Below are 26,070 nucleotides of genomic sequence, written 5' to 3'. Positions count from 1 at the left end.
CAAATAAAACCTACATATATATATACATAACTATATATATGTAGTCCTTGTCCTCCTCGAAACAGTTATGGCTTACATCAATAATGCCATTGAGGCTAGCAATCTTTTCCACAAATAGTTCCGTCGAAGTAGGCCATAAAAAAATTTCTCTGTCTGAAAAATCAATTAAGAAGCGCGCCCTGTGTTTTTAACTTGGATCCTAGGGGTCACCAGTATAATTTATCAGAATATACTTCTTTACACAATGTCTACGATTTAGTTCCAACTTATTGAATTTAGTCTTCATTGTGATTACTGCAAAGCTCAGAGAGAATATTAAAGGTCCCGAAAAGGTAAAGAAAGTAATTCATAATACCTATGATTACTATAATTTTCTTGGATCACAAAGAGAATTGAATTGAAGACATCAAGCAGCATTGGCGCAGTACTTTTGTCCACTTCGAATGCATTTATTTTTGTTTACAAAACTACATTAGTTTACAAACAGTTTGTTGTTGTTTCTTATCGTTTCTAGATATACGTTTATTGTTCCCCCAGCTTCAGTAGTCCCCATACATTCACTTTACCATATCGATATTATTCATCTTTGTCCTGTTTATCATGCATTAATCATCTCATATGCATCCTAGCACACAATTCCCTCAAAATTATTGAAAATGATTTCACTCTTTATCTAATAAAAGAATGAAACAATGTCAAAAAACAGTAAAATAGTTGTTAAAAGTTCAACAGAATCAAAGCAGACGGACAATGCGGAGCTATGGGCAAAATCTGAGGTGAGTACGACACATGCGCCGTTTGAAGGTACTTTGTATTTTACTTAGTAATTTCTTATCATCTTATGATGAAACTGTTCGTAATGTATGTGATGTACGTGAAAGCCGACTACTCATCTCACTTTTCTATGTTATTGCTCGTACACTGATTTTTTGTCCTTAACTATCAGCAAGACGCAATAATGACTTCAATGAGATTTGAGAAGCGTTCCTGTGCTTTTGAGACATATAATAGTATTTACTATTTGCTCAGGCTTAATTTCAATTGCAGTATATTGATGACGGATTAATGCTAGTTGAATGCCCCTAGCTTGAAGATCTCAGATTTGATGTTCTATCGTTGTTGCACTACTATTCCTCACCGCCATCGACAATATTGTACATCTCATTTTAATTCAGTATATTTCCCAATTGTAATCAAGATCCACTTACAATTTTTGATTGTTATATTAATAAAAACATTATTTTTAATAATTCTATACATTCTTATACATTAGATCGGTTTTCGGTAACATCTTGAAGTCGACCCCTTCTGTTACTCTGTTTGTAATTTGGCGCCATTCACGAAGTGTCCGTCTGTTGGTTTTTACTCAAACCATTATTCTTGTTGACCTTACCTCTAGGGTTCACTATTTTTGTCTATCATACGCAGTGCTCTATAATCCCACCCCCTTTCTATCAATTTTTTAGAAACTCCATTTGTCCTTAGTTTGCTATTCAGTAATAATCAGATATTGAGCGAGGTTGTGGTTTCAGTGTCCCTCCAGTACTGTCCTTAACAGACCCAACGCACACGGTCAAACGGATACGCCCAAATACGATCCATCTTCACATCAACTCTACGCATTACCTAAATCGTCCTTAACTTATACAGACATGACAGATGATCGGGCCTAAAACGAACGTTTAGAAATGCTTCTTCCACTCGAATAACTACGCACGTATACGCATCCACTTGTCGAAAATTCGGCCATTTGTAGCCAGGGGATGATGCGCCGGCAGAGCGGACGGCGGCAGCGGCGTGTTTCGCCTGCACACAAACAAAACAAAGTTCGGGCAGTCCCGAACTTATCGTTGCTTTTCAATCACTATTACAATAACGCCCATTCGCACTTATTAACTCAGCTATACAAACAAGCACACGTGCAAAAAAATTATGTAGAGTAGGGTTACGTGTGAAATACGGAGTGACAGATGGTGATTCGTTTTAAGTTGTGTTTCAGAAGTATGCATACTAGATAAGCAAAGACAACAATTACTATTATAAGCGACGCGTATATATCACGTATCATTCCCAATCAATCATCTGCTATAATGGTTTTCAGCCTGAAAAACACGCACGGATACAGAAAGTTCTGCGTGACAGGGCACGTGGCCGTACTTGTGGGAGGTGCATTGAGAAAGGGAAAATAAAAAACAGTCTGAAAGAGTATGGTGCTTCTGTTCGCTGACTCATTAGTGATTCACAATCAAGTTGACGTTTGTGCCTTACCGACAATAAAGAAATATGAATATCGAAGTGTGGATATATCGAAAGGTTCTACTAAAGCCTTTAAAGCAACGGGCTTTAGTCAGTGTTCGTTTGTGCGAAGTCGACATTTCATTGTTCCGCGCTATGTCTCTCTTAAGGTCCATCTTTGTTTCTTCTCCTTTATCATCTATCTATTCAATAAATCTAATTGCTATGTGTAGATATATAGATTTCTATATCACTTACAGCATTAGCAAACGTTGGCCAAGCCTCGCTTAAGAGCTGTGGTAAGCGGCCTGTGCTTCCGACTGTCCTGAATTTCTCGATACGCACCTCACTAGACACTCGCCCGTCCTACCTAGAAATTTTCAAACAGTATCCCAAAAATCGTTGGTCTCCATGCTACGTCTCGATCAGACTAAAAAACATTTTTACGTGCTTTACGTCCGCTGCTGAAGCCGTTAAGCATTATTTCAAACGGCTAACTGAACGCTTCCAGCATGAAACGAAGTGTCAACAATTCGAACCACGACCACCACGCGTCGCTAAGTCAGCACTGCAGCCACTGAAACATTTGTCATTTTGAATTGTCGTTCTTGTCGCCATTGTCTGTTTTCTTGTCCCGCCATTTTAGCAAGTATTTACGGTAACGATCTCTTTGTAGCATAGCTGTGCGTACCGTGGTGACGAATGGCCCAACGGACAGCGCGATTGACTATTGAATAATACATTGTCGTTTATCTAGTGTGATGACTTTGAACCGTAATACGTAATTTAGTTATTTTGCTCTTGCTTGATATATATGTTTATCTATTTTAAAAGTAATTATACCCATCTGACTCCTTGGTCTTCGCTTAGCCATCACTTCATTAATTATAATCATTTCATCATTATGATCATCGTAGGCTCATCAGTAATAACGTTAAATTTTTCATTATTTATTCTTAATTATTATTATTGCCTAGCTTAACTAATTATTCATTAATTATCAATACAAATATACAAGATGATTTTGCCTAGTCGTCACGTTTCGTTCCTTTACACAATTGACAATCCGTTAAATAACGAGAATAATAATTATTATTATCGCTAATTAAGATTAATATTATGCCCAGTGAAGCCCTGATCTGCTCGTGTTGTTTGTCATTCTGGTTTTCCGTCCTGCCATTTGAATTCTGCTGAAAACTGTGGTAGCATTAGTACCGGCTTCCGGTATCTATCGAGTCCCATTATCAGATTTTCATCAGATTGTTTATTTCTTCTTCATTACGATTTGGTCACCACGGCAGAAATTTGATTTACTCATTGATATCCAAGCGCGATGTAATAACATGTTCGGTACTGTGATTAGCGTTTCTCATTTAAGAAGTCTTTGACTATTTTCAAGAAACTAAATAATCGTTAAAAAGCAAAGAGTGGCCATAGTTGCGCTTGCAATGATTAAACCTGCAAAATCAATCAAAATTGAATCAGTCTACAAAGTCGCTATTGTAGAGGCATGAGCGTACCTAATGTTTTACCCTCGTTCATAACCTCTACTACAGATATGTATTTGTAAAAATTCGAATGAATTATGATTTAGGCAACTCAATTGAACGTTACTTTCTTATTGTCATGGCATACTGCATTACTACTACTCTATAATGTTTGCCTAAAAGGTACACTCATCATACATTCAAGCCAGTAATACCAATTTAATGTGGTATGAACCAGTCGACAAATTAATCGCCTATCATTTAAAAGTGTTTGCTCATTTCTTTTGCTGAACAGAGAACATTAATGAATTTAATGGATACATTAGGTCAAGCTCCCTTGCCAAAACTCTTAGATACGTTTTTTCGTAGAGGTTCGCAGTTAAATACGCTAGCCACAGTGAGTTTATCCCGAGCCGCTCATCAATGCAATTGTCATTTAACGGCACAGTCAGTCCTAAGCCCCACCGTGCGCTCTTCCTCTCACTTCCCGTCTTTTTCGTTCCCTCATAGTCATTACGTGTTTAAGGTGTCTTTTATTAACCAGCAGCTTCCGCCAGCGACTGCTCGCCTTCCTTCCCTGTCTGGTCCAGCCCGAGAGATCAGTCGTGAGGCATCGGCCGCCATTTTCCCTACGTGTTTCGCCAAGACAGCAGGGCAGTGTCTGAGCTTTATAGTACGGACACACCATGATCAGCATCTCTCTGTTCATAATAATTATCGTCATAGTTATCAATACCGTCCTCATCCAACTCAACGAGTCAGGACTACTTACATGCGCTCACCCATTATCATATATACACGACAAGGACAAAACTAGTGCCGACCACGACAAATACCGCAGTGGTCTTCTTCTACTGGCCACTCTCAATGAGGCCATCAAAAATTTAACTACTAACTATAAATTTATAGTAATTGGGGGCACTCGCGGGTACATGCTCGCACATTTCCGACGGGAGCATTTGCTGTCGATCAGCGACGCATCCGACGCAGGTCAACAAGCATCTTCGCGAGCACAATCTGCACTCATAGAGCACCCGGTGCAAAATTCGCTACAAATATACACTCACTTTCTTTTGCTTTGTGTTACAGATACAAGGGATACGCACGCATGGTGGATGCTTGATCGACATAACGACAGACAGATAGGTTTACGGATAATATCGCCATGAATTATCAATGTCATTAATTAATGATATTTTATCGTCATCATAATCATCTGTCGCCGGCGCGTTTAGTTCGCGTCATTGTCGCTGTCTTCGTTTCTCTAATATTTATGGACCTCATCGATGCCTTCTTCTTTCTTACTATTATTTTTGTTGCCAGTAGTAGTCACATGTTAACAAAACATCCGACCCAGTCAGTAGATTACAACACTACTACTCCGATCTTCCAACCTGCTTTGCCACAACATCTTTATATACTCTTTCTTCGTTTTGACAACCCGACATTTCTCTCTACCTCGCCGCCGGCGTCTTTTTGATCAGTGAACTGAGCCTGGCTTTTTTACGGGGTAGGACTTGCGCTTCTTGCAGCTCGCTGACTCTGCAGATGTCGTTGGATGGCGGCTAGCTGTAGCGACGTGGCATGATGCGCGGTGCCAACTGCCGCACTCAAGATTTGCATTGCGGAACGGTTGTCACGAACAAGTCCTCCTGCAGGCACAGTTTGATGGGTGGTCTGGCCTGTGGTGACTACTTGTGGGACGCCGGCAGTCTGAAGGACAATCGATTGCGGCGGTTTAGCCAGCCCAGCTGTGTGCTGCCCCAACAATGGGGTGACACCGACCAAACGGCCGGTGCTAAGACCCACAACCTGTTGAACCTGTTGGGGTTGGAGAACCACCTGTGGGTGGGCGTTCTTCACGCTTACATGCCCGCTCATCGTGCCCATTTGCAATACCGTCTGACCGACGACAACACCGGCTCCACTAGCCGGTGATCCGTGACCTGGAGCTGCTGCGCCTGCCACACCGGATGCAGCTGCCAACGTCCCAACAGCGATCGGCGTCGTTTGGCCTGCTTGTCCACCAACTTTTTGTGCTTGAGAAAATTGCTGATTTATCTGTTCGACAATGTTCTGGATCTGGCCTGCGTTCGCCACCTGACCCGCTTGCAATACGACCTGCGTTGTTTTTGTTCCTCCGCCGGTCGCTCCCTTATTCCTCATTTGTGCGACTACTTGGTCGGCAATGCTTTGCGTTGTCTGGGGACTCATCGTGGTGCCAGACGCTGTTAGCTGCACCTTGGTAACCTGCGGTGCGACGCCGTGACCTGCCCCCGTAACGGTGGCATGGTGTGAGATCATCTGGCCGCCACTACCTTTCACACCAGCTGTAACCAATTGCATTTGTTTGGCCGTACCGCCCTGAAACATCTGAGTGGTCTTGCCAGCCATCGACACGGCGACGGGCTGAGTGAGCTGTAATGCAATTTGCGAGCCCTGCGACCCCGTCATCTGCTGGAGAACTTTGCCACCAACCTGGAGCGGCTTCATCTCGCCCAACTGGTGAACCTGTATGCTCTGAAGGCCCTGTACGCCGCCTGCCGAGGTCATATTCATTGATGACGCATTGACTACGACAGGCTGCCCGCCAGCCTGGAGTATCACTTGTGGCTTACCGCTATGTGCGGTTCCTTGTATATTCTTCTTTACCAGTTGCACAACGGCCTGTGGTTTGCTTGTGTTTAGTTGAACAGTGTTGCCCAGTTGCCCCGTAAGTGCGGGTGCCGACGCTGACGGTGTGGGAGAGGGAGATAGAAATGAGGCTGCAGACGCAGAGCTTCCCTGAGCACTGGGAGGTACGCTGAGCTTCTGCACGAGGATGGGCGTCGACGTACGTGACGGCGTCGGCGGTCCGGGAGAAGGAATGGGAGCAACCGCCGGTGTTGGGGGCTGTTGTGCGGGTGTCACGCAGCGACCTGTCGCCGCTTGTTGTTGGGTTGCGGCAGCAGCAGCCGCTACAGCAGCTGTTGTTCCGCCAACTGAACCAGCAAACTGTTGTTGTTGTTGTTGGGCGTTCACCTGTAGGAAGCCTCCCGTGTGCCGAACAACTGGGGCTTTTCCCGGCACCAGATGCGTAATTTTGACGGCTTTTCGGCCCTCCTCGGTGAAGATATCACGGAACTGATTAAGGTAGAGGTGAACGTTGCACAACGATCCCAGCCGAAATGTGCATTGCGACCGAGTTTCACCAGACTGTGTTGCCAGCACCCCATAGTACTGTTCATCGACAGGCGCTTGCAGGATCGATACTTTCGTCACCCGATCACTGGGACTCGCCTGCGTCGGTGTCGTTTCCATGATGTACTCTTGAACCAAGCGCATTGACAGATCGGAAGGGATTTCCGGCCGAGGAATAATCTTGGCAAATTTAGGTACGTCAATTTGCGCCGGGACTAGCGCATCCGGTGCTTCGTGCTTAACTCGGCTCGGCGGCGGTTTAGCCTTTTTCTTACGCCGCTCTTCCAACCTGGTAACAAAGTCGAATAAAGGCGGATGTTTCGTAGGGTGTCTCTTGCGTTTCGGCTGAATTAAGCCGGTCATGAGTTTCTGCTTGTATTGAAAATAGTTGTCGACGAGCGCTACCGATATATCCGGCTCTAGACAGATCGGCTCTGCCGTCGCCATCACGACTTGTGCCTCCAATTGCAGCTGTTCCTCAGGCGACCATCCACCAGCCATCTGCTGGACATCGCTAGCCACGAGCAGATTACTTGGCTGCAATAGCGTATACTGAATGTTCGTCGGTGTCTGTAGGTGATTATGTACACTTAGCGGCAAACTACCGCTATGGAACAGCTGCGAATGCCCTAGTGAATCGAGTAGCTGCGCTAGCACTGGAGGTAGAAGGCCCTGTTCAACTTGCTGTAGAAGATCATCCTCGTACGGACTACGTTCCGCGCCGACCGCTCGGCCGGGAAGACAGAGCGTGTAGCCATCTGGGAAGAGGTGCAATTCTAACAGCTGAAGACGGTCTCGCTGTACGAGCTTCTCAAGTAAATGAGTTCCCGGGGAAAGAAGACGCGACCGGCTTTGCAGTCGCTTCAACTCGGTCTGATAGAGTTCGGACAGCTGCATCGACAGATGACTCCGTTGTGACGAACGTTCTTTCCAACGACTGGTGCTCCCATGTGAACTGTGCAGATCGCACAGCGCGCCTGCTAATCCACAGAACGGGCATGGGCGGTCCCGATCCTCCGCGCATATTCCGGAAGATGACGACATGGCCTAGAATAGAGAAACAGATTCGACAGGTACAGCAGCAAAACCAAAAAAATGTCAGAAATAGTTATTTTTATTGTTTGATACAAACTAGTGCACATTTTCAATGGGGAGTTTATTAAGCGCTGCATGTCAAATTTTTAACACACAATGCTATATGTTATTGTTTGGTAAATGTCACGACAGACGTTAGTAGTCGTATGTGAGTACAATTTTTAAGCACACAAAAACGTATTAGCATCAAAATGTTCTTTAGAACTTTGGATAGAAAAAGCCATGTTGTGGTGTAATGTCTTACGCATTCGTCTGTGGTTGCAAACGAGCGCAGTGAAAGAAAGCGAAATCCTGTATTTTTAAAATAAGCACATTAAAAAAAAAGATCGACCAAGACTGCTACAGCTAAAAAAGCGGCTGTCGTAAATCGGTTCATACAAATCGAATATACCCGCTTGATCTCAATACATATTAAGATCGCCTACTTTCAGAGTTACACTCGCATACTTATGACTATACCGAAAAATAACAGATTGCAAATTTGAACAACTAATTCAGGTAGTATCGTACTTAAAATTGAAGTAGTAAATTATTAACTATATTGATCACAATTCTTTTTTGCAAACCCATGTAACTGCACTAAGTTCCAGCGCTACAGTGCTCTTTTATCCTGTCGGATCTTGCCCGATGTCCCCCCCAAACCTTTACGAAATTAAGTCAAACACTGTCCCAAAGTATCCGCACGATCTACTGCCGATGATACAAATTAAGACACGTAATGTATATATAGTATAGAATTAGATACATCCGCACACATTCAGTTTTGGACGTTTACCGAGAGTCAGATATACGTGTCATTTATTGCGATACTTACCATTAGCACTCCAAATATACAATAGCATTAAATGAAAAATATGTTCAACTAGTTCCTATGTACTCACAATCAGTCAGTAATCTCCGATCTGCGATGGAAGCTAAATAGTGCTAATATACATATATATTAGGCAAAGCAGACTAAATGTTTTCTGTTCATGGGCGTTATTTGTAAGATCAACTATTGAAGCATTCACACAGAAGGCTGAAACTACACTCGTGCTGGAGTAGTTAGAAGAGTATTCTACACGTTTTACTTGAAATTAGTAAATGCATTTAAGTCGTCATTCTTTTTTTGCCTTGCAACTTCAATTCAGGCGATTATACGATCAACTGAGGACGTTGTGATTCATCGTTGATTGTTTGCTATTTCGGATAAAGTCAGCCGTTCGTTTTCCGGACGAAGCTTACTTGTTGTAAGCTCAAATCCCTGTAGCTATCGACAAGAGTCAATCACTCGATTAACAGGCGTCATGATCACGTCTGCATAAATCTATGAATGACGCCTGCAAAGATCGACTATGTATAACAGTATATAAGTATAATTTGGCGGACACCCCTTGCCAATTTCGGCGCAAGTAACTAACGTGACAATTTATTTAAGAATCTCAAAGTTGGCCTTTTCTGGTTTAAATCACCATATTAAATTCGCTTACCTAAATAATAACTGCATACTATTATAACTTAAAATCGATTAAGTTATATGCATATAGGCGCTTCCCACCTATCCGTTTGGAATAGATATGTAGTAACGGGATCACAGAATCATTCGACGTTCCATTTTTAATCAAATTTGCTCTATAGCAAACATAGCAACTTAGATTACATTGACGTCGTTAGATAACCGTCGATTCCGCCTAGCTGAGCGATTTCGTCAATAGAGAAGACGATCCCATCTGCTAGAGTATCCTATTCTGCAAGTTAATTCCTTGTTGTTTACGGTGACTTTCGTTTCGGTTTCGTGAACAAAAATAGAAAACCGGCCTACAGACGGATTGCATACTTCAAGAAATTTACGAAGCTGCAAGAAACTTTTCACTAAAGTATGAAAGCTCGACATAACTTATATTTCGAACGCTATGACAGGGTTTTTATCATGCAGATACTGCAAGTTAACTTTCTCATCGTTTTACGTGGCATAATGCTTACTCTGCGAGTCCTCTGACAACTTTTTCTAAGGTTAATGGTCTCAAGGGTAGTTTTGCGCACAATTATTTCACTTTTTCTATTCTGTAAATGTATGTCTGTATATTGTATAATAAAAAAAGGAAAAAAACTATCGAAGAAAACGTATTTAAGAGGATATCAAATTGAAATCGCGCTGACCATTTGAGATATTCAGTGAGGTTCACAATCTGTAGCAGGCCCAGCGACTCCAACTATTTAGCGGAACTAAGGATTCAAGCAAGTTTAACTTGCAACTATATGTCTCCAACGAGAGAACTGCGAAGTAGTTGCCCAAAAGTGAGTGCAGTAACGACGATTGTAATAATCATCGCGACGAAACATTGTATATAAAACAAAATATGCATATGCCTTATAGAAAATTCACGCAAAAAGCTCATTGGGAGCGCACTGCGGCCACGCAAAAAGAACTTCAGTGATCACGTCAGCTTTTTTGGTTGTGGTTGCTAATTTTTTAACTGATTGAACCGGTACAAACTGTTGTTTTATTAAAGGCAAATTTACCCAAGGGTTCTACCAGCGTCCTCGTTTTTGAAAAAATAACTTCAATCACTAAGCACCGTAAATCAGTGCACTTCAATCCTTCTACTTATTGTTCTCCCATCAAATCTAATAAGCTTATAATTTGGCGAAAATAGTTATTCAGTCAATTTGCTTATGAAACGAAATTCAATGAAAATGGCCTAACTAGTAAATGACGGAGCCATTCTCTAGGATAACGAGACTTACACCGCAGAAAGCCCAACATCTCCGTTAGTATCAGATAATTCTTAGTGAACTAGTCGAAAGCTAAACTAGTTGCTAAAACGTTAAGGTAAAAAAATATTGGTTTACCAATCTTTATCTTAAGTCTTTTCTAGTCAGCCCACAACGTGCGCCAAGTAACATATACTCTAATACATAATTCTGTTGAAATCCTACCTACAGTCACCTAGTGTTTTTATGTCCTAATACATGTGCAACTAGCTCTTGCTTGTTCGAGCTAACACAATTATCAAGCATACTAATACATGAAAATCCTGGCTCGTATTTCTTAAATTATGTTCAATACTTTTGTAGAAAAATATCAGCATAGCCATTGTTTTTTGAACAACGTTATCAACAACGACAATAAAGAGTTGCTTAGTACGCATGCTCACTACGAGTCTTTCCAGCAACCTTTCGCAAAAACTATTTTTTCAGGCGTGTCCGGTAACGGACTTGAAGCCAGAAATGTTTACTTTTTGAACGCGTCAGGAAAGAGTTCCCACAAAGTGACAAAGACCGTAAACTCCCCTTTTCTAGGTACTGCATGATATATAGCATAAAGAACAAGGGCTTCGTGTGCACAATTTGCCTAATTTATACATGTGCTCGGAGCAGAAATTTCCATTTAAGATTGGTTCCTGAACCAGCGTCACCTACTGCATTAGGAAATTGTTGGTATGTATTATACCTGGGTTTAAACCGGTTTAAATAGCTGCTCCAATTAGGACCTAGCATCAACTCTTTTATGATCATGTTATTCATAAATGACTGTCTGCTACGATACGAATCGTTTTTCACTATAAATAATTGTAATAAATAGACATGTAGACAACTGCATACATACAATTTAATAGACAAACATAGTTCACGCTAACGACCAAATGGGCGCAGGTGCATATGGCTGTTATTGGTCTTGTGCGGTAACTGCATCCGATTTCCACTCGGGGAACTAACGATGATTCTGGACCCTTTTGATAGGAACCATTCAGGCAACAACCTTTATATAGCGGTCATTCATTATCAGCAGATGTGTGCACAACTGACAGGTATCTTTGGGCATGTACAATTTCGCATTGTGCATAGACCTCGCTCCCAGAAACACGCACGCATGCGCACACAGATCCATAAGCTAATAGTCAATGAGTTAGAGATTCAATGCCGCAGACTTTTTTCCGTTAGTAGTTCAATCCGTATTCTCTGCTAGATACGAGTTACATATTTAATGCATTGTCCTTTAGCTTTCTTTGTCGCAAGAATAACTGTTCACATGATATTTAAACAAATCCCTCTATGACTACAGGGGTAAGCCTTGAATACCGCGTTGACGCTACGCTGGTACGAGTTGTATTTCATAAGAAATTCGCTTGGAGGAAAAATCACTCGCAGAGTAAGAGACCAATAATTCCGTCGGCGCTGCTGTGGCCGGGGGAAATGGTATCAGTACCTAGTTAAGTGGGCACTAAGTTTTAGCAGGAACTTGGCCTTTTCGTGAGGCTGGCGCCCTGAAAGGACATCCAATTATTATTTGTATGGTGGACATGAAGGCTTTTGTAGACACCAGAAGCCGAGACTTTTATAGCTTACTCTTTAAAAACACTAGATCTTCAATCAGCATACTAGCAGCTCCGTCTCTGTCCGTACTTGTAAGAACACTCATTCGTATTTTCTTGTTTGACTGAGACAGCTTAATGCCTTAATGGGATCTTGCTAGTGGGGCCCAATGCTAAACATGTCATATGCAAGAAGTGTAATATAAAATAACAAGTTTCCACGAAAAACTTAGCAAACTACGAGATCTTTGTCAGCTGGAGAACAGAATCCGACATGTTTTGATTTATACGCTGACAACTCACTCACCTCATTGTAATGGCAAAGCAGTCTTACTCTAGCTGCATTAAAGAAGAAAAAAAAAGAGAGAGAAAACAACTTCATTAACGCACCATCGCAATTAAATGCCCTGCTTATTCGTTCACTAGAAGCAACCGTCTAAATTTTTGCGTGTAGTTATCGTCAACCAGCTCCAAGATGAAGACACTGGCTGCCATTCGCCAACAGGCTTTCTTCTATAGTCTAAATATAACGCCAAATTGCCAAAACTTGCCAAGACTGGCAAGAAACAATGGAACGAAATCATTTTTCCTTCACGGTAGGTTCCCGGTCTGATAGATCTGAAAATGGGCCCCTTTACCACCGAACAGTTCCTGACCTTTAGGGAATTCCAATTATACAACCTGCAAGATCTACCATTCGACCTAGCAAATCAGTAGAACAAGTTACAACCAGCTGACGGATTGAGAGTATCGTCATCAACGATAAACGAAACATCAATCTACAAGTTACATAGTGTTTTTACCTTGACTGAGCTTGATTCAGATTTAGCACGAGCTTCCTATCTCGTCAATCCTTGATACGTTTAAATCGTGTTGATATTGAAAGGCAATCCGAACGAAATATCGTTAGACGTTTATCGCTCTACCTTTAACTAAAAGTAGAGCGATAAACGTCTAACAATATCGAAATTTCGGATTGAATTATTGTTGTTTTACGTGGGTATACGCTGTAATCTATTACTGTTGTGACGTTCGACCATCGTGGGTCGTAGATATATTTAATTCTAAATTGGAGTTCATGCAGTTGGTCATCTTTTCTAGTACTACCGTTAGCCCCGTATAGTAAATCTTCACTCGGTGAATCTTTGTAGGATTTTTAAACTGTTCCCTGTACATTTCAGAGGCCCTTCTCACTCGGGTGTGTCGGGCCTATGACCATGATATTTTGATTTTTTCTCCCGTTTTCACATTGTGTCTTCCGTTGAACGTAAGCACCACTCTACGAATGGGAACGTCCATTTTGTGTTCCCATAGTGGCAAAACACCAGAGCACAGTAATTGTACACATCTGACAGATACATAAGTCTTCAATCATCGATACGGACATACGATGTCCATAAAATGTCCATCTTTCTGACTGAACAATCGTCATCATCTCAATCATCAACATCAGCTCATCTCTCGTTGGTGTCGTTTGTTTTGCTTCGATTTATTTGCTTTCATTCGACCTCGGTCTCAGTCTGAATTTGGTCAACTTACCGGCTGCACTCAGCCGCTATCCATCGTCGGTCCTGATCGAGTACGCACTGGCTATGGGTCCGCACGCACTGGCCGTCAGTCGTCGTCGTCGTCGCTGCTGCTGCCGCCGTCGATCGGGCTGTACGCGGCTCACGTGTCCCAGGATCTCACCGGAAGGTTCAACATTTTCATTGTTGTCACCGCGACCACTACCCCACCGCCAGCCTGCGCCAACTAGCCTACCGAGTAGGCAACGAGTGAACGACCTATTCGAACCGCTGCTTCTTCTTCCGTGGCTGCTGCAGATGTTGCTACTATCGCGGCCTGCCCTGCCGCTCCAGCATTACCATCAGCAGCAGCAGTACGAGTAGCACATTTCACATAACGCACGACACACACACACACACCCACCACACTCTGTACTACCGCTGCCCCGTCCGTCCCTCGTATTCGTCGCCGCCGAACACACAACACAAACAACACAGACAGACAGCAGCAGCAGCAGCAGCAGCACAACGACGGCGGCAGACACCACGACACTGCTGCTGCTGATTCACTTGCTTTACTTTTGCCGCTACTCTTCTTCTGCTCCTTAGCACAGCAGGCAGCGCTGCTGCTGCTGCTGCCAGCGGCAACAGCAATACGATCCAAACCGCACAGCACAAAATAACACCAGCAGTAGCAGCAGCACCGCCGACGACAACAACAATAACAACAACACCAGCAGCAGCAACAACAACAACAATGATTCAAGCAGGCAGCAGTAGGTCTCGCTCGGTTGGTCGTCGCCTGTCTGCGTCTTCGCGATCGCCAGCAGCCCTTCCGTCCGTGCAGCAGCAGCAGCAGTCGTCTTCGTTCGTTCCGTTGCCGCTCGTCGTTCCTCACTGGCCGCACTGCTTCTGCCGCAGAGGGCTGCCAGCTGGCTCAACCCATCCACTGCTACCAATACAACTCTGTATAGATCGCTGTATAGACTGTGATACTATAGACTGCTGTTAGCAGTGTGTGCTCGTGCTGCTGCTACGGCGGCCTACAGTCACAGCAGCGGATCTCTTTCATCTGCAGCCTCAGAGAATTTCTAAACGACGGAACGACACGGGACGGAGCAACAGCCGTCGTACTAGTAGCAGCAGCAGCATCAACACTCATAGAATCAAGTGCTGAACGAGTTTCGATCGCGCGCGGACGGTGGCGTCGGCTGATCGGTTGACGTCAGGACCAAGTCAACGACAACGGAAACAGCAACGGCCGCCTTTAAGAAAAGCAATAGCACCGCTGTTACGTATCTCTCAGCTCTAGCCTACCCGTGATAGCATAAAAATACTGTGTTTAGTTACTGTTTCGACCAGCGCGAAGAAGAGCCTCCTTCCAAACGTGTGTCACAAACACCAGTACAGTTATAGCAAACCGAAGAACATTATATACGATATATGCACAATGGCACAATTTTTACGGAAATTTGCCCCACAAGAAAGTTTTTGTTCAGTACGAAGCGAATGAGACAGGGTCAGAGAGACGACACATCTGGAAATTGTGTAAGGACGAAGCCCAAGTGCGCGCACCTCATAGCTTCCGCAGTAGTGTACAGGGGTAATCGCAGTAGTCGACACAAACCGCGTTTCGGTTAGCGTCGCTCGTATCGCGTCATGGTTCTTGATTTCCAGAGGGAAAAGCGGCTCGCTTTTCAGGGCCTGCTGCGCTTTCTACCGGCACAGTGTAGTTAAAGGCCATCCGGTCGACGAATGGCGAAATTGCGACAGCAGTGAATGTTTATATCGACAAATGGATCGAACGTTTGAGAAGCCAACACAGAATACATAGCCCATCAGACAGCCGACGACCTCACAGCCGTACACATAGACCACACAGACCGAAAATGAAGACTACAACTGAAGTTGTGTTGTGGTTCCTCTAAATCTTCCTCTAAGCAGAGCAATCTTCAGAACAATACTAACTAGTTTTTTTTGACTCCTGTCGTTGACAAGCCCGCGAACAAGATCAGGGGATCAGGTAGGTTGGATTGGACTTGTAAAAAAAACCTCTGGTAGCAGTTCCCGCTGTCACTTTCTGCGCTTGATAGTCAAGACGGAATATAGTACAATGGGACAGTTTGACACTGACCGGTCAGGTCAAGTCAGGTGATGTGTTTATGAATTAAAAATGTGAACAGAGAGATTATTAAGTAAAGAGTAAAAAATGTATGCTCAGACACTATCCAACTATATGGCTTAAAATGCTCTTTGAAGTTGAATTACATTTAGAGGAACCCAGTGCCTAGCACAGTAAACAAAAATCTAGTTGTGATCGACTCTATTAATTCAATGTAAGCGTGACTTGTCAACCTTGGCGTTTGTGATTATGGTCGGTATTTTTATATGGCAGAATCCATCCATTAATCATAAAGCGCGCTTCCAGCATTGCCACGCGGTTTTACAGACGAAGGTGATGTACACCCGTGGTGCTTTGTTCGCTCAGCATTCACGTTTAGATAACTACAAGATAGAAAAGAGATGAATAAGTTGATAAAAAATACGTTAGTTGCACGAAGTTCTGTATAGTGAAAAGCAAACGGTGTCCAATAGTAAGTCCGTAACATCTTTAGAAGCTAAGGTAGTTGTGGCGAAATGGAACTCGACTATCTGTGTAAAAAATATCTCTTCCATAACAAGTCTTTGTTACTAATGTAGCTTCTTTTGCTAAAATTACCTGTTGGGCTAATTCTGTCAGTAATTACAAAGTGTGAATCACCTGATGATACCCACCACCAAAGAGAAAAGCAGATTTTGATCAAGGTTAGAGAAACCATGCAAGGTTTTGTTCGACATTCGTCGCTGCTTTAACTTTATCAGATTTATTCAGTTGTAAGAGAAATTATTCTAAGAAGCTATTTTTGATCTTCGCACGGCTTTATAGCGTTTGCAACGTTTTATTAAAAATGAAAACCACCAACATTTTTTATGAGTATACTTACCTGTGGATGCGTCATAAAGTTAATTAACGCACCTGTTGCATCACCGCACATGTGTACCGTTTTCAAAATGTGTTTTCAGAAAAAGATGGGACGCTCTCGATCGCGTTCGCGCGAGAGGCGTCGCTCCCGGTCCCCACGCGACCGCCGACGGTCGCGTTCAAGGGATCGGAAAAGAAAGTCTCGGTCGCGTAGCAAAGATAAAGATAAGGACATTCGCGACAGGCGAAGGGATCGTTCAAGGGAACGCAAACGTTCGAGGTCCAGGAGTCGGGACAGGTAGGAACATGAAAATGAGTCAGTCGTTTAGCTGTAGTTAGCAATTAAGAACCTAGACCTACTGCCATTTAGCTAATGTGAAGATAACTGTAACTAAGCGCGGTCGCAAAAATGGATAAAGCGCTTTTGATACTACACGCCTATGTAGTGTGAATGGCATTAAATGTGCTTTAGTTTATTTTTTTAATTTTTGACTATGAGATTACGTTATAATTCAAGCTTATATATATATATATATACATCTTGATGATATATTCGGTAGAAGAAAAATATCAAAGTAAGTTAGTGCATCTTGTAGTCCGAAAATCAGGCTGGTCAACAAACGTATAATGTACGATAGCAGACGACAAAGGAGTCATCACTAAACTCACGTGCACAAAAAACAGTTGGGCTTCGATGGCCATCGATGAAATAAATGAAGCCGAAGCTGGGTTACGTAAAGATCACGTATAGATAAGAGAAAGAACCCTCAAAATAGATATACTTACAAACGTGCTGTTCATTATCGTAAAGGAGCTCACGATACAGCACAATTAACAGCTCTCGCTTTACAACGTATTATTATGTTCGCGTTTATCAACAGTTTATAAGCAATTTTTTTCACATATGCAACCTTCAAGTCTGTGTTTTTAGTAAAGACTTGGAAAGAAAAGGAACCGAACAAAAACATCATGATGATAATCAATGAAGCAATATTGGTACTTGTAAAAGGAATAATTTTCAACCGAAAGTGTTTTTTTGTCGCACAGTTTTGTTCATTGAACGAAGCGAATCCACAAAAATACTCAAAACCAGTAAACGAATTTTGGCGATTACGCAGATAGGATCTATATACAACCACTTCACTCGCTTTGTGGGAGAAAATAGGCTCGCAACTGAGTAACAAGAAGAGCTTGTCTAAAGTAGAAACTATAAAAAGTTGGCTCGCTTTAATTGACACTGTTATTCACTAAGATCGAGAAGTGAGGCAGGGGGCACAATGATATGAACCAATTACTTTTCAATCGATTTTAGGGTTCACCAAATGATTACTATTATTTAGCTTCTTCGAAAAATAATGGTTATTTTTATTTGCGGCTCCGCGTTTCTAATTTTTCGTTTACTGTGGTTAAATTTTTAAATTGTTACAAAGCTCTACAAGGCCGTATTCAGTGCTTTCTTCGGATGACAAAATCGTGCCTTGAATCTGGTTTTCACAGGTGGGCAAATCTGGTAAGTCATTTATAATTTTCTTCGTACTGAAATCAAGAAGCTCCCGCAGAAACCGTGGAAAAACTGTGGCGTGTACGATCAGAACCCTATACCTAAGGGTACTACTGAAAATGCATGCTAAAACCTAGTACTTTTAACCTCAAAAACGGACCTTGTTGGATTTTTTTAGTTTATCGAGGAATGCCTTGAACCTTTATCTAAAAGGAGGCAGGATCAACCCTTTTTCCTCAGATATTTAGTTCTATCCGTAAACGGGACACATTTTCGGGGTTGTTTCCGCTATGGCTTGAATTCGCGAAAAGTCGGTGTGGTAAATTTACTTCTGTTTCCCTTGACGTACAAATATATGTAGTCTAAACTAAAATATATGAAGTCTTGTGGGCCTGACAGACTCAAACAGAATAGTTTCCTAACGTTATGTACCATTGAGCCACCAATAAACGAGAAATTGGAAAAGCAAAGCGATAAACAAAAACTCCCATTACCTTCTAAACAATATGATGCAATAGGAGATTTTGTAAGTCTTTCTTTGTAATTTTTTTCATGCTTAAACGCACATTGTGTTTTTCATCCATCTATTTCAGGCGCCGTGAGCGAAGTCGTGACAGACGTCGGTCCCGCTCTCGTTCGCGCGATCGGAAGCGATCAAAAGAGCAATCTCGTCGGAGTCGCACGAGAAGTAAGAGTCGTTCTCGCTCGAGGTCACGAAGCGGCGATCGAATATTGCAAGCGACAAAAATGCACGACCCCGTAGCAACGGCATTGGCTATCCTCGCCCCGGTAACCATGCCCTCGTCTACCAATGCTGCTGGTCTGTCGGTGACAACGAACAGCGCCATACTTCAGCAGGTACCTTTACCGCCGGCTCCACCGAAAGAACCCGCGCACGTGCTTGAAGACTTCGGCTTGCTCGATAAAGGTTTGTAATGCTTCTGCTGATATCATCAGTACACAGGCATAACTACTAAATGCATTTACATAGGTGGATAATTAGAACCCTAGAATTATAGACCTTCCTCTATTCATTTGGCTGTCAGATTCGAAGCAGCAGAAGCTCGACGCCGAAATGAAGAAATTCCGTGAGCGTATTGAACGTGAGCGTGCTGAAAAGAAATTGAAGGAGGTCCACAAGTTGAAAGAGGACACTGATACCATCGAAATATTGGAACGGCAAAGCGAGGACGCCAAGACAAACGACAATAATGCCAAAGAGGGCTCCGATTCGGCAGAACCTGCACCACCGGCAAAGACCCCATATAAACCCCCTCCGGGACTGGCGCTTATTGATACCGATGAGGAGGATAATAATGATGACGGAGATGATGAGGACAGATCCAAGAAGAAGAAAAAAGAAACGAAAATGGAAGAAGATGACGATGACGATGATGGAGTCGACCCGTTAGACGCCTATATGGAGGAGGTGGTCAAAGAAGTATGCGTTTTATTATTATTAATATTATATTGTCTTTTTTGCATGTAGTATAAATTACCCTGCCATAATAAGTCCTTTTGGATTCATTTTTTTCATACATACCAATATTTATGACTATCGATCCTAGATTTTTGTTCGTAAATTTTAAGAATACATGTATAAAGTTCTGCGATATTATACTAAGATGTAGCCTGGGACGTAAAACAGTCCTCTCCGTGTCGCTGGCTATATGCTAAGTGCATTTAAGCTACCTAATCAGTAAAGATTAGGCATATTGAAGTCGACGATAAAATTCGTGGTAGTATAAGCCGACATACGTAATACGTTTCTTTGATAAAAAAACGAATTCTTTTTGTGTTGCTTTGTTCATTGTTTGAGTCAGGTTCGTGCTATCACTAAAGCTGCTCCGAAACCACAGACGGCAACGAATAACCTGGTTCACGGCATCAAGGGAGGCCAAGCTGTAGTACTGACTGGCAAGCAAAAAGGGCGACCTAAAAGTGCTAGCGGTAATTCCGGAAAGGGTGATATAATGGAACAGAATGAAGATGGTCTGGAATATTCCGACGAGGGCGAACAAGAGGATCTACAGCAAGCAATGGATTCGTATTCCTCCGCCACGCTCGGAAAGGTAATAATTACCTTAGTATAACACATGTCATTTACTTGAGAGAATTTTTTTGTGTACTTTTTATGTCCAGGTATATGTTTGAAATGAGCAGCCTGAATTCACTCCTTATGGCATTACGAGGTCAACTCATTATTGATTCATTTTGTGGGTTGGTTTTTTTTGTCGATAGAATACTAAAAGTATTTATTCATTCGTAACTTATTTTTCCAGATCAAGAAACAAACAACTATCAGTTTAGATGATATAACGTATCAGCCATTTCGGAAAGATTTCTATATCGAAGTCCCTGAGCTTGCGCAAATGACCCAAGCTGAAGTGGAGGCTTTCCGAACAGAGATGGATGGTATTACGGTGTGTAGAGCCCAAAAATCAGATTAATATAAATATACATATCATACATTATACGATCATTGTCTGAGGCTTATCCGATATACTAGTAATACAATTTCGGTGAGCTTAAGCGTAATTTAGTGTTTTTTAGGTTAAAGGTAAGAACGTCCCAAAGCCCATCAAGGCCTGGCCCCAAGCTGGAATCAGCAAGAAAGTTTTAGATGTTTTGAAGAGGGCTAATTTTGATAAGCCAACACCTATTCAGGCCCAAACGTTACCCGCCATTATGTCCGGACGAGATCTTATTGCTATTGCAAAAACAGGTAAGTGAAATAAACTACTTTGAATTGCCTCTTTATACGCTTGAAACCTAGCCTACTACTTGCTTATTGTTAATATCATATTGCTTTAAGCTTACCCCATAAAAAAAGACATCGTGTTGAGTTAAACGCATTCATAAAAGTCTTTAGAAAGTTTAAAGAAAAATCAGTTTGAGAAAAAAAAATCTAATATCAGAGACATTTTTTCAAACTACCCAGAAGCTGTTCCGTTGCGCTCCTGGTATCTGCGATAGGTCATAGAGCTAATGTGAAAGTACCGTACCCGTTGATACTGGCACCTGTGTGCAAGTTCCTGTGTGGCAAGAAATACCTAACTCTTTAGTTGCACATAAACCTCCAAAGCTTAATATAAATTAATTTTGCACTCTTTGCGGTTGTCAGGTTCAGGAAAGACGCTAGCGTTCCTCTTGCCAATGTTTCGGCACATCCTGGATCAGCCGCCGCTCGAAGCTAACGATGGCCCGATAGCAGTGATTATGACTCCCACGAGAGAGCTGGCTATGCAAATCACAAAGGATTGCAAAAAGTTTACTAAGGCTTTAAATCTTCGCGTTGTATGCGTCTACGGTGGAACAGGTAAGCGATAAAAAGGAGATGTTTACTATTTGATACAGTTGAATAAATATAAAAATATACGGCTAGTCGGGTGAAAAGAGATAATTGTAAATGAAAACTAATAAAAATTCACTAACGTGGTACAAAAAAAATACTGTCTAATTTATTTTCTTAGGCATCTCGGAGCAGATAGCAGAATTGAAACGTGGTGCTGAGATTATAGTCTGCACACCGGGTCGCATGATCGACATGTTGGCCGCCAACAGCGGTCGCGTCACGAATATGCGCAGGTGCACGTACGTGGTGCTTGATGAAGCTGATCGTATGTTTGATATGGGTTTCGAGCCTCAAGTAAGGAATATTTCTAGAGTCAATAATCCTTCGAAAATTTCACGTTTTTTTATGTCCAGTAATAACTTATGTATGGACAGAAACAATTTTCTTTGCCACAACATATATCCGTTATAGGTGCAGTAATGTGTGTGACATTGAAGCTAGCATATTTATTTGCTAATAATTTAGAGATTTTTAAGATATGGTAGATAGAAGAGCTGTGCTATTGTTTTTAGTAACATGTCGATCACGAATTAAACTTACTCGTGATTTTATTGAATTTTCCACTTGGTAGGTTATGCGTATTATTGACAGCATTCGGCCAGATCGGCAAACGGTTATGTTCTCAGCGACCTTCCCCCGACAAATGGAAGCTTTAGCTAGGCGAATACTATTAAAGCCAATCGAAATACTTGTTGGCGGGAGATCAGTTGTCTGCAAGGAAGTCGAGCAGCACGTTCTTATTTTGAATGAGGAAGACAAATTCCTCAAGCTTCTTGAAATACTCGGCAAATACACATCTCAGGGTAGCGCAATTATCTTTGTCGACAAGCAAGAGCATGCTGACGCTTTACTCAAGGATCTCATGACTGCATCATACAATTGTTCGGTGCTCCATGGAGGAATCGATCAGTTTGATCGAGATTCGACGATCGTCGACTTCAAAAATGGCAAATTTAACGTTCTGGTCGCGACATCCGTTGCGGCCCGAGGCCTGGATGTGAAGCAGCTTGTTCTCGTAGTCAACTATGACTGTCCTAATCATTACGAAGATTACGTGCATCGCTGCGGCCGAACAGGCAGGGCAGGCAACAAGGGCTTTGCTTACACATTTATTGCACCTGACCAGGAGCGGTACACCGTAGACATTTTGAAGGCGCTTGAGTTGTCGGAAGCACCGGTACCAGACGAGCTTCAGAAGCTGTTCAATACTTATAAAGAGAAAATGGAAGCTGAGGGCAAGAAAGTCAAAGGGTCATCTGGTTTCTCAGGCAAAGGCTTCAAATTTGATGAGAGCGAGGCAAACTTTACTAGCGAAAAGAAAAAGTACCAGAAAGCCATGCTAGGTATGAACGATTCGGATGATGATGACGCGGAAGATTCGATTGATCAAGATATCGAGACGATGATGGCCCCGAAAAAACGTGTTACTGAGACAAAGGGTCCCGCAGGAGGACCGCCACCCCCTCTGCATGGCCAAACGCATCCATCAGCAGCGGAGGCAAGTGTTCCGCTGGTCCCATCGCAACCCATAATTCCTGCCGTCCTTCCAACAGATCCGTTGGAAAAGGCGAAGTTTTTGGCTAGACGCATTAATAAACAATTTTCCCAAGAGAACCGATCGGATGATCCTAATGGACCTCGTCCAGGAGGCGCCGCTCCTAACAGCAGTATTGCTGCTCAGATAGCTCGCAGTATCGCTGAACAGAGGTGAGTACAGTGAAATTTAATTTTTTTTCCTTATTTTCATGGCGAAATAGATTTCGAATGGGCAAATGCGTTTTACCTAGCCATAGGAACGGTAGCAATAATATTCGATATCTGCTAAATAAGTGGAAAAACGTGGACCTAAGATAGCGAAAAGCTAGCTACTACTACTACCGAAGATAATAGCTGGCGTTTTAAACGTTTTTCAGAGCGGAACGTCTGCACATCAAGCTTAACTATACGCCTAGTGGAGAATCAGATCCTTTGATTACCAGTGAACAAACAACATTCAGGAAGTATGAGGAGGAACTCGAAATCAACGACTTTCCACAGCAAGCAAGATGGAAGGTTAGTTGACGATTACTGTGTTGTAGTGTTACTAACGAGCACGGCTAGCGTTTTAGCTATATGTAGTGCCTCTCGAATTTTGATTCGAGAATTCGATTTCATGAGTCTAAGATGCATACATATGAAATCATATTAATGGTGCACTGAGAGGTAAACAGAAACGAGACGAGTCGGACATTGCAGCACTCTGCTACAATGCTAAATAAGACTAAAACACCACTCTGTCACCTTCAGGTAACGTCTAAAGAGGCTATCGCACAGATCGCCGAATACTCAGAGGCAGGATTGACCGTTCGTGGTACGTATTTCCCACCCGGCCGAGAACCACCGGAGGGCGAACGCAAACTGTTTATCGCGATCGAATCCCACGACGAAATGTCCGTCCAAAAGGCGAAGTCAGAGATAGTGCGTCTTATCAAAGAGGAGCTCGTCAAATTGCAGCATTCATCGTACCAGCCTATGAATAGAGGGCGCTACAAAGTCCTTTAAAAATGAAAGTTTTAAGCTCGTCAAGCTACGCGCTTGATGTGCTGATGTGGACCGTAGAAGCAAATCTTAAAAAGTCATCTTTTAACGTTACATTGATTATGTGTATTACCGAAAAGATGAACCTATTTCTTTTTCTGCAAAGAAAAGTCTGGCAGAATATAGCACGCGTATAAACTCTGATAGTATAGCGTATTTATACAGCGTTAAGTTAAGCATCGCGTTACTCGAAGCAAACATATTACAATGACACGTCGTCAAAAGAAAGTAATGTGAACAACACATATGTATTGTTCTGACGATTCGAAATTACTAAATGTACCTATGCACATAATAATTTCAATTAGTTATAATTAAAGTAGTTAATTATTTTACGCCGTTAGCGTTACAAGGCTGCTGCTTAAAAACTACGTACGAATTGTGAGGCTGTTATCTTTGTGTGATACTCAGTTCCACATCAGCGTTAGGCAGCCAGCGGCGTGTATAAGATATCAAGACAGCTCTCATTGATTCTTTCAGGTAATATACGTTATCATATTTAATATTTAACCGAACCCATTTAACACAACAAGGCTGATAAGGAAATTCAGTAAATATTGATAATAAATTTCAATAAGGCATTGTTTCGAACACAATGAATTTACTATAAAAAAAACTTCTCCTTTATGTGCTTAATGTAGTACTTCAGCTAGATTAGCTGTATAGTGTTTTATGAACCTTCATTCAACCTCGATAGAATTTTCCTATGAGTATTAGTTTTCTAACTTGTAGTTCCTTGAACAAAACTTTTCAACTTACAACTGTCAAATTAACGCCTGGCTGCAGAAAGCAAACACTTAAACTTCGAAAATGCATTACTTGAGAGATCGTAATGAATTTAATTTAAAACGAAACGTCACGTGTATGGGCTAGCATTGGCCTCTTAACAATTCTATTAAAACATATTGTGCCACTTTAGCAGGGCAACACATTATTTTGTGAGAGCAGAAACGGGCATTGTAGAATATGTGCCACAGATTTCTGAAATAGTGTGCACAGGTAGACATAAGAAGGAATCTTGAAGACCGTGATCACTACCATCATAGTCTGATTTAAGAGCTATGTTTAAGATTCGATAGTACTCGGATGCACATACCGAACTGCGTATATTTGCAATCAAGGTTGGTTATTTCGTTAAAAGTGAGCAATTATTATGCTGGCCTTTAATTTCTAATATTGCCATGTTATACAGGAGATTGTCTATCGCCAAGATCAGGTAATGCTAAAGTCGTACTTTTACCTTTACAGAAATTGACTAGACATAAAACACATGAGTGTGTAGAGAACACATCGTTTTTCTTTCCCGCGAGGTGTGTACCTGTCTAGAATTTTTACGGCACGTGACAATTGATATTCTCATATACCTGTATTAAAGGTTAAAGCAATAAAGTCCAGAGTACTCACTGTTCAATATAAGCTCGCTTTTATCAGTAGGAATTTGTCAGTTTATGGGAATAAGGTCTCTCTGCTTTCTTCTGTAGTTTTTTGCACCTATATTAAGCTATCAGTGTCTGTTTATTGGAAAAAGTACACCCTTTCGAGCGCGCTTTAAAAAGGTTTCATTCTCATTGAAACCTAAACTATAGCTTTTTAACTTAGAATTATAGATACTCTATTACGACAAAAATAAATCATGATCAGATCCGGTCGTACAATCTCACTAACTGCTATGCGTGTAACTGTACGCATATTTTATGGTTGACCGAAATTTTAATTAAATTACTATATTATCATTGCATATAACTACAGTTAGGAAAGTGACAACAGCATTAACAGGAATAGTTCGATGGAAAGGTAGATAGTTGTACTGGATGCGTCAGGCGTTACTAGAGTCTAAATAGCTTAAAGCGAAGAAATTTTTTATAGAAGTGGTTATTA

General features: G+C 42.0%; 2 protein-coding genes across 4 annotated transcripts; one reads left to right on the top strand and one right to left on the bottom strand.

Annotated features, from left to right (window-relative positions):
• Positions 1–416: 416 nt before the first annotated feature.
• On the bottom strand, positions 417–14,761 carry LOC111259693 (uncharacterized). 2 transcript variants are annotated; one of them, XR_015310712.1, is made up of 3 exons: positions 13,832–14,761; positions 2,494–7,949; positions 417–1,806 (listed from the first exon to the last, which is right to left on the bottom strand). XR_015310712.1 is itself a non-coding variant. In XM_022831888.2 (2 exons), the coding sequence occupies exon 2, from the start codon at positions 7,944–7,946 to the stop codon at positions 5,226–5,228; it is 2,721 nt and encodes a 906-aa protein (XP_022687623.1). In that variant the 5' UTR covers positions 7,947–7,949; positions 13,832–14,761; the 3' UTR covers positions 417–5,225. The 2 variants fall into 2 exon arrangements, 1 of the variants encoding a protein (XP_022687623.1); XM_022831888.2 differs by having other exon boundaries at positions 417–7,949.
• Positions 14,762–15,639: 878 nt separating this feature from the next.
• Positions 15,640–25,608, top strand: Prp5 (pre-mRNA processing factor 5). Of its 2 annotated transcripts, none has more exons than XM_022831868.2 (12): positions 15,640–15,820; positions 16,861–17,057; positions 18,854–19,188; positions 19,307–19,701; positions 20,084–20,332; positions 20,543–20,683; positions 20,814–20,985; positions 21,385–21,579; positions 21,734–21,909; positions 22,187–23,322; positions 23,529–23,667; positions 23,902–25,608. In XM_022831868.2, the coding sequence occupies exons 2-12, from the start codon at positions 16,867–16,869 to the stop codon at positions 24,154–24,156; spliced, it is 3,384 nt and encodes a 1,127-aa protein (XP_022687603.1). In that variant the 5' UTR covers positions 15,640–15,820; positions 16,861–16,866; the 3' UTR covers positions 24,157–25,608. The 2 variants fall into 2 exon arrangements, with proteins under 2 accessions (XP_022687603.1, XP_086824114.1); XM_086967988.1 differs by lacking the exon at positions 15,640–15,820 and adding an exon at positions 16,252–16,391.
• Positions 25,609–26,070: the final 462 nt, after the last annotated feature.

This window comes from Varroa jacobsoni, unplaced genomic scaffold, assembly GCF_002532875.2.
Source record: "Varroa jacobsoni isolate VJ856 unplaced genomic scaffold, vjacob_1.0 scaffold_36, whole genome shotgun sequence".
NCBI lineage: Eukaryota > Metazoa > Arthropoda > Arachnida > Mesostigmata > Varroidae > Varroa > Varroa jacobsoni.
This window is presented reverse-complemented; position numbering and strand designations above follow the sequence as displayed.

What these genes read in the sequence shown, in the direction of transcription:
- LOC111259693 (XM_022831888.2), bottom strand. Translation starts at nt 7,946, where the DNA reads ATGTCGTCATCTTCCGGAATATGCGCGGAGGATCGGGACCGCCCATGC.
- Prp5 (XM_022831868.2), top strand. Translation starts at nt 16,867, where the DNA reads ATGGGACGCTCTCGATCGCGTTCGCGCGAGAGGCGTCGCTCCCGGTCC. An exon ending in ATGCGTCTACGGTGGAACAG is followed by an intron (nt 21,580 to 21,733) that starts GTAAGCGATAAA and finishes TTATTTTCTTAG; the next exon opens with GCATCTCGGAGCAGATAGCA. An exon ending in ATATGGGTTTCGAGCCTCAA is followed by an intron (nt 21,910 to 22,186) that starts GTAAGGAATATT and finishes TCCACTTGGTAG; the next exon opens with GTTATGCGTATTATTGACAG.